Raw genomic sequence first — 8542 nt, 5'->3', positions numbered from 1 at the left:
ACATAATTTAATATTTTGACTGTTGAATCAATTGCATGATATTTAGATTGTTGGATTAATTGCACAAGCGCACATAATTTGATATTTTGATTGTTGGATGAATCACATAATTTGTGAATTTATGAATTCTCTAATTATTATTTGTTATATTAAATTTGAAATAATCACGGAGAGATTTTTAAAATAAAAATCTTTAGTAAAAGCTCTTCATAGAGAGAAATTAAATAAATTAAGTTAATTTTTAATATATTTATATTATTTATTATTTTTTTCTTTAATAAATTTTGCCCTCACTGAAAAAATTTCCAGGCTCCGCCCCTGGGGCCCGCCACCTCTCGCCAAAGGCCGTCGCCATCAGCTCTCTCCGAAGCCCGTATCCGCCCCCTCTTGCCGCTGAGCGTCTCTCCGCCGGCTTTAAAGACAAAGAGACCCGCCGTTGAAGCCTCTCGCCATCGTCTCTCGGAGCCGCCCTCTGCCGCTGCCCTCTCTGAAGTCAGCCGCTGCAGGGCCGTTGCCTACCACCGCCTCCCGCACCTGCATCCTCCCTCTCTGCGGCCTCTCGCCGCCGTCGCACAGCCCCTCCCTCTCTACTGCCGCCGCACAACCACTCCTTCTCTGCCACTGTTGTCGCACATCCCCTCCCTCAGGTTGGTTTGATTTAAAGTTATATTTATTGATTATTATGTTAATTTTTGTTATATTCTTATTTTATATCAGATTATTAAATTTTTTAAAATAAAAATTTGAGCTCGACCCCAACCCAGGGCTCGCCAAAAGCTTGTCGAGCCGAGCTTGAGATGGGCTCTCCAAGCTTTGGCGAGCTCGAGCTTGGTGGCGACCCAAGCCGAACTCGAGCTCGGTTCATGTTGAGCTCGAGCTTGAGCCTGAGCTCAGGTTTGCCGAGTCAAGCTCAGCAAAGCTCGGCTCAACTCGACTCAATTGCAACCCTGTGTTGCTGTTCAGCCACTGGCATGGTAAGTTTCTAGTTCTCCCTATTTCATTTGTTTCTTTTCCTTTTCTTCTTCCTCCGTTTGATTTCTTCTTCTCTGGGGAGGCATTCATGCTTGCGCACATACCCCTCTTTGTGTGTAGTTCTTCTCTCTCTTTTGTCGAACTAAATTCCATTTTGTTTCTCCAAAACCTTACCTACATACGCGCATGGCCAAATTTAGCGAAGGAAACCTTTTCATTATCCACTTTTGTCCATTTAGACATAAAAAGAAAAAATACCCAAGTTTCTCAAGTTTTAGATTGTATAATTCCTTCTAAAATTTCATCATATTTGTTGTTCCGCAGAATCAAAAACAAAATTGTAGAGTTGTCCTTACCTTTTGCAACTTAGTGAAAACCCTGAATTGAGAAGCCCAATTCATCAAGCGGGGACCAAAAGGAGAAAACCTAATTGTATATATTATGGGTTTGGAGTCTTCTTCCAACACTCAAGATGGAGAAGAAACCTACATCTCAATTCCTCGCGGCGGGCCTATTTACTTGCCTGACATGGTTGGCCCACTTTCCAAGACTTGCGAATTTGAGACGAATGTGCTTCAAGAACTTGAGGTAAAAGAGCTTCTTTTCTCTAGTCATGATTGCATGTAGGCATATGTCTTATCAATCCATTGTATTTGCTACAAGTACCCACTAACATGAGCTGCTTCTTTGACCATATTTCAATGTTCTTTATCTAGTGTATCTGAAGCTATTTTTGATTTTTCCAGAAGCTCAAGATAGAGCTGTTTTCAGACCTTGATGGAATGCCTATTGAAGATATTTCGTAAGTGATTGCTATAGACGTTATGGTCTATTCAATTTAGTGGTTTTTTTTTTTTCCTTAATTGAAAGCTATTACCTCAATTAATTTTTGGTTTATTCTTTTATTTTGTGGTTGTTGGTAGTGCTGCAAATGAAACTATCTTCTCAAGAATGGCACATACTTTTGTTTGATGTTCAGTTGTTTATTTCCTAGATAAGTTAAGAATGGGGACTGTTTTGTAGCTGAGCTCTTTTGATAATATGGTGAATTTAATTAGACTTACTCTCAATTTGTTTGGCCTCTCAAACTTGTTTCTTATGGTTATTTTGTTTGTATATGTGCTTCATGGGTTGTTTGTTCCAAATTTGAGTCATTGGAAGAAAAGAATATGATCATGCAAGCATAAAAAGAAGATTTCTGCATAATTTCCATGTTTTGTGTGGTGACCTTAAGAGGTTGCCTCATCCAACCACCCGTCTCTTTGATTTTTTGTCTCTATACATTGGATGGAAAAATCATGACCAAAAGGGACTCACCTTAGCTTGCAATTTTCTGAAGAGTAATGAGATGTGCCAAGCATGCATCCTTTGCTCATCCTCAATAAGAGCTAAGTCCAAACTCCTCTGAGTCGAAGTGTCTGAGCCTTAGAAACCCCTTAAAAGTTTTGCTTGGTAGATCAGAACTGGTTATTGGATGTATCAGTCAGCTTGATCTGGTTTTCTAGCAGTACAAAAATGGATTTGTTTGTGGATATATTTGCTGGCAAAGGGGTGGAACTACTTAGATGCCAAAATTACTTAACCATGAGGTGGTTGGTTTAGCAAGGGGGAGTAGTTAATGTGGGTCTACTTCTGTGGTGTTTGTTGTTTTCTTACCTTTATTGTATATTTGAAATTTCCTTCTTCACATTTTATAAAATATTCAGTCATTTTCTTTTAGGACAATGGATTGCTAAATTTGTGCTTGATTTAATGGATTGTCATCTTCCTAATTTTCAGTTTTCCATTTATTTTTTAGAGTTGATATGCATGTATTTTCATAAGAGCATGTACATATATATAATTATGTCTATGTCTATGTGTTTGCTTCTATTGCTTGAGTATTTATTCATGATACTCCTCAGTACCATTTGACATGTATTGTTCATGTTTGTTTACACAGTGTAGACGAGCTTAAAATTATTTCTGATGAAGAGTTGGTGAACAAAGCTTTTGAGGAAGCCTTTAAGGTATGCTTGAATAAACCTTGTTTGGAGGACTTCCTTAGTTTTCTCTATAAGGTCTAATGAAGTGATTGCAGGATGACGAGGAGATTGATAATTCTTCAAAATTTTCGCAGAAGCAACCACAGTTTGGGTTAGTAAAGCACGAAATCAATTCTTGTTTTTGTTTCTTTCTTTTTTTGGTTTGGTGGCGACATAGAAAAGTATTTGTAATAGAAACCGTTGTGATTATATTTTGGTTTTGCAAATTCATCAATTTTGTTCTTCCTACATTCAGATCTATTTTATTGTGGAGTTGTTTTGGTACCTCAATTCTTTCTGTCAGCTCAAAATATTACCTGATTCAGACATGTGATATGGTGATGATATTTCTTATACAAAAATATACTACCTCAATTCGTTCTGTCAGCTCAAAATATTACTTGATTCAGACAGATGATATGGTGATGATATTTCATATGCACAAATATACTCATACCTTAGCTAACTATTATTATTTTCTTTTGATTGTGTTTATTTATGTGTTTACTAAACCCTATTATGCTGTGTTGTTAGTGAGGGTATTTTGAACAAACTTAGATGCTTAGGAAGAAATGTTCTAAGTGGCAAAGGGGTGAATGGAAATAAATTCAATCACACTTTGCGTTAGATCGTATGCTGCATATATATACAGAAGTTGCTATCAGCTTTCTCCTAGAATCTAGGAATTCAAAAAACAATTTTAAAATACAATACAACAACAGATAAGATAGAATTTAAACTTGAAAATTAGTTTCCTCCTATCTTTATGGAACAGTTGTAACTAGTTATCTTCTTTTGAATTCAACCTCTTCTTCTTATCATCTTATATCTTATTCAAACCAACTGATCTTATCATCAACCAACTGCGCTTATCATCATTTAATTTGGAATTCCACTCTAATCCGGAATTTCTTCCTCAACATATTTTGTAGAAATGGACGTTGTAGTTGGTGTGTTTTCATGAAATTGAAACCAAGTCATTATCATCATCACAAGACTTAATTCCACTAAATGGAATTAGATACATGAATTCTAGCTGTCCAATCATATCTAGAATTTATGATAAAAGATGCAACAATTTCTATGCTAAATATTGATTATCTAATATAACTCTCATCTTTTATTTGGGCTTGGGATCAACTAAAAATAGGAGGAATACCTTCAACACTAGAAGTGTTGAGGGAATTACTCAATCCAAAAATGAAGTTGTGAAACAAAATCAAGTCTATGTCCTTAAGCATGATTAGGAGTCTTAGTCTTTGAGGTGATTAGATTTGATGGCCTTGGGGTCTAATCATAAGGTAGATAGGATCTTCTAGATTTGTCATACTGAGTTTCCTTAATAAACTAGACTTTTTGTAGAGCATTTTTTTTTTTTTTTTTTTGCATCTCATTTAGGACATGAGATGTAAGGGGGAGGTTAGGAGGACTAGTACCAAGGTCTATGGTTTGCACATTGATTTGGACTTGGAGAGGTTTCGTAGGGGCCTTTCTACCATTAAGAAGAAAAGTAAGGGTCTCCATTGTGTATTCATGTGAACTTTGATGTGTAGGTTTCCCTATGAAAAGTTCTTTACTCCTTCAATTATTATTTTTAAAGGAAGTGGGTGTCGAGGCCATTGTCAATTGCGGTCAGTGATTAGGTAGAACCAGGGGAAGGATTTGAGGTGAGGTATGGTGGAAGGCACACGAATGAAACAACTAGAGTCGAGGTTGGATGCCCTGGAATTGGGCCTTCGATCGAATCATGAGTAAGTAGACGAGAGGCTAGAGACAGTTGAAGCAGGAATCCGACACACCTAGGAGGAAGTTAGCCACATCCAAGCAAATGTGTCGGTGATGGAGAGGAACATCTGGGAAGAGTTTTTGGGGTTGAGCTAGCATCTAAGTGCTGGACTCGCCATTTTTCCTGACAGCCCAACACAAGCCTGCCAGTGGATTTCCTTGCCCGAGCCATGACAACACCCATTTTTCCTGGACCAAGGGGTCGGCTAGAAGTGGATGAATGAATGGAGTTTGTTGTTGAAGGGTCTATTTGGGGACCCCTGACGAACTAGATAATCCTCCTACATTGAGACTCGAGATCTTGATGTTTGAAGGGGATAAACCCCGGTGGTGGATCAGACGATGTGAACGTTTTTTTTTTACCACTACCGAATAGCAGAAGGGAACAAGGTAAACATGACAGCTGCCTATTTGAATGATGTGGCAGATTCATGGTTTCAAGGGTGGAGTGAACAGAGAGCGGAATGGAGAAGGCTTGAGTTTGTAGTTTGTAGAGGAATTTTGCTCTCGTTTCGGGGAACAAAACCTAATTGATATTATGGAAGAATTTAACAAATTGAAGTAGGAAGGAATAGTGGAAGAGTATCTAGTAAGGTTTGAGGAGCTTAAGTCAATAATAAGACAAGTTCATCTGATGTTGGATGAGCATTATTTCGTGTCTAGCTTCCTCAGTGGACTGAGTGATGAGCTAAAGCCGATGGTCCAAATGCTGCAACCTATTTTGATAAGACAAGCGGCTGAGAAGGCTCATTGTCACATGCCAAGGGTAGCTATGTAATTGTGCCCCTCTATTCTGTTAGGACATTTTTTTTTTATCTTTTCCCTTTTTTGTCTTGTAGCTTAGGCGGTTAGAGTGCCTTGTTCAGTAGCTAATGTGAGGCTATATATATTAAGCCTTAGCTGTAGGAAGGGCTACGATGAATGAGAATGAATTGAATATTGTTGTTTCTCTTGTAATATTTCCATCTCTCTCTCTTGGTTATCTTCTCTCCCTTTTCCTCATCTTCTTGCGGCTGTTTCTCTCCCTTCCATCTGATCTCTCCCCCAAATTCTTCTCTTAATCTTCCCAAGTCCCTTTTCATACCCTAGCTCAACTCTAAGAGTGTGACACTCGTTTGCATGAATTATGATTGGAAGCATTTGTTAATAAACACAAGATAACGTTGAAGGGATACGGGGGAAGTAATTGGTAGGGCAGTGTAGGGGAAATTTCAAGGGCAACAACTTACCAATCACAAAGGGGACCTATGCGCCTCGAGCATCCCTCAATCCTACTCCTTTGAAGCCTCTCACAATGGAGTAGAAGCACCAAATGGGGTTGTGCTTTAGATGCGGGGAGAAATATGCACCTGGTCATCAGTGTAGAAAACAGCTCATGCAGATGGAAGGGCAAGAGGAAGAAGGGGAAGATGAAACTGGGGGAGTGAGAAAAGGAGGGAGATGGAGCTGACGAAGAGGGAGGGCAAATATCCTTACATGCCCTAGAAGGTTGCCCATCGGAGAAAATAATCAAAGATCAAGGGGATAGTGGGGAAAAAGGGAGTGATAGTCCTCATTAACAGTGGAAGCACATATAGCTTCTTAGATGAGGACATGGCCAAAGAGTTGCGATGCCCCTTGTAGGCCACCCTTCCCCTAGCTATTATAGTTGCAAACGGTAGCAAAATGATCAGTAAATATAGGTGCAGGAACTTCACATGGAGGATGCAGGGGCATGAGTTCACCACTGATTGGAGAATTCTGCATTTGGGAGGCTGTCATATCGTGTTAGGCGTTGATTGGATGAAGACAGTGTGCCCATTGATATTTGATTTTAATACATTGGAAATGACTTTTGAAAGGGGAGGCAAGAGATTAATGTTAACCGGGTGTTTAGAGGAGGGGGAGTGTAAAGTGATTTCTGGCAGCGACTTAAAAAAAACTGTTTTAAGCATGGGGGAGTTGCCATAGCTCAATTGCACTCCTTGTATGCAATTGAGTTGGAGGAGGAACAAAGGAATACCAAAGGAGGGGCAGCAACTGATCATTCTTGGTTCAGCTTGGATGCTATAGTGACCCCTTCAAGCGAGGATTTGTTTGTTGAGCCATCCACCTTGCCCCCAAACCGATTCCTAGAACACACCATCCATTTATGACCCAATTATGAACTTGATCCTACTAGTACTCCCCTTTCCAAAAAGCAGAGATCGAAAGATTGGTGAAATACATGTTATCCAAATCCATAATACAACTGAGCCAAAGCTCATTTGCCTCCCCTATCCTTCTTGTAAAAAAAGAAGGATGGATCATGGAGATTTTGTGTCGATTATTGCCAACTAAACTCTCATACCATTAAGAACAAATTCTCCATCCCTATCGTAGAGGACTTTCTTGATGAATTATTCGAGGCCACCATATTTTCGAAGCTGGATTTAAGGTCCGGATACCACCAAATTAGGATGAGCCCCAAAGATATTCCCAAAACCGCATTCTAGATATATGAGTTTTTGGTTATGCCTTTTGGCCTAACCAATGCACTTGCCCCTTTCCAAACCCTGATGAATCACATCTTTGACCCTCACCTTCGAAAATTCATTCTTGTTTTGTTTGGACGACATACTTGTATACAACCCTAATTTCGATCAACACTTGAGCCACCTACAAACCGCATTTCAAATTCTCAGATCTAACCAACTGTTTGTGAAGAGGTCCAAGTGTACTTTTGCAAAAAAACGGGTGGAGTATTTGGGTCACATAATCACGGGGAATGGGCTCAGCATTGATCCAAGAAAAATTGCATCCATGGTGGAGTGGCTGACACCACGGATAGTGAAGGAATTAAGGGATTCCTTGGATTGACGAGGTACTACAGAAAATTCATCAAGAATTATGGAATTATTAGCAAATCGTTTACTGAGTTGTTGAAGAAGAATGGGTTTGAATGGAATTCCAAGGCAGAGACAACATTTTGCACCCTTAAGGAGGCCATGACACAAGCTCCAATCCTAGCTCTACCTGACTTCTCTAAACCTTTTTGTCACAACCTGGGTTGTGACAAGTCGGTTTTAGCTCTGGATATGAATAGAAATAGAACAAGAAGGAAAGTAGAATGAGAGAGGGAGGAAGAATAGAAAGAAATGGGAAGGATATGAGATGTAGAAGGGAATTTGGGTTCTTTTCATTGATGCCTTCTCCAGAGAACCTTGGAGAGGATATATACTAGCTGGAGGTAGGGTAAGTTTGCCATAGCAGATTCCCTCCCTCGAGCGGTTACAACAATCTTTTTGTCCTATTCGCCCCTTGCACGTGGGGCCTAAAACTAACCCATAACAGAAAATACAGCAATAAGTAGTAATATAATATTTGGCTACTAAGGAAAAAAAGAAGACTCCGATCAAGCTGGTTCGTCCCTTGACAATTCTTCCCCCTTAACAAATTTCTTGTCCTCAAGAAATTTGGAGTAAGTTGGCAGATCTAGGGAACTTCTTAAGCAAATCTGGCAAATACTCCCAGGAGTTATTTTCTGTTGAACCTCCCTTCCATTTGATTAACACCTGGATGAGTGGCACTCCTTGGTGGTAAGTTACTCTCCTATCCATCACAGCCTCTGGTTCTTCCACCATATGTCCCTCCTTTGGCAGTGGGGGCAATGTTGGGTCCACCCTTTCAGTACCCACTGCCCTCTTCAAGAGAGAGACATGAAAGATGGGGTGTATGTGAGATTCTTCAGGCAGTTGTAACCGGTAGGCCACCTTACCCACTTTAGCTAAAACAGTGAAGGG

At 39.7% G+C, this 8542-nt stretch overlaps 1 protein-coding gene across 3 annotated transcripts in view; it reads left to right on the top strand.

The window, feature by feature from the left end:
• Positions 1–324: 324 nt before the first annotated feature.
• Positions 325–8542, top strand: part of LOC127786968 (snRNA-activating protein complex subunit) — a 29259-nt gene continuing 21041 nt past the window's right edge. The window contains exons 1-5 of one of the 3 annotated variants that reach the window (XM_052314777.1): positions 325–647; positions 1297–1560; positions 1719–1774; positions 2915–2981; positions 3053–3108. In XM_052314777.1, coding sequence (XP_052170737.1) covers positions 1414–1560; positions 1719–1774; positions 2915–2981; positions 3053–3108 — 326 coding nt within the window. In that variant the 5' untranslated portion in view covers positions 325–647; positions 1297–1413. Of the gene's footprint in view, positions 648–802; positions 1085–1296; positions 1561–1718; positions 1775–2914; positions 2982–3052; positions 3109–8542 lie in introns of those variants that run through there. The other 2 variants (XM_052314778.1, XM_052314779.1) reach the window with 2 other exon arrangements.

The sequence above is a fragment of the Diospyros lotus genome, chromosome 12 (assembly GCF_014633365.1).
Source record: "Diospyros lotus cultivar Yz01 chromosome 12, ASM1463336v1, whole genome shotgun sequence".
Classification (NCBI taxonomy): Eukaryota; Viridiplantae; Streptophyta; class Magnoliopsida; order Ericales; family Ebenaceae; genus Diospyros; species Diospyros lotus.
The sequence above is the reverse complement of the archived record's forward strand: the minus strand, read 5'-3'. Positions and strand labels throughout refer to the sequence as shown.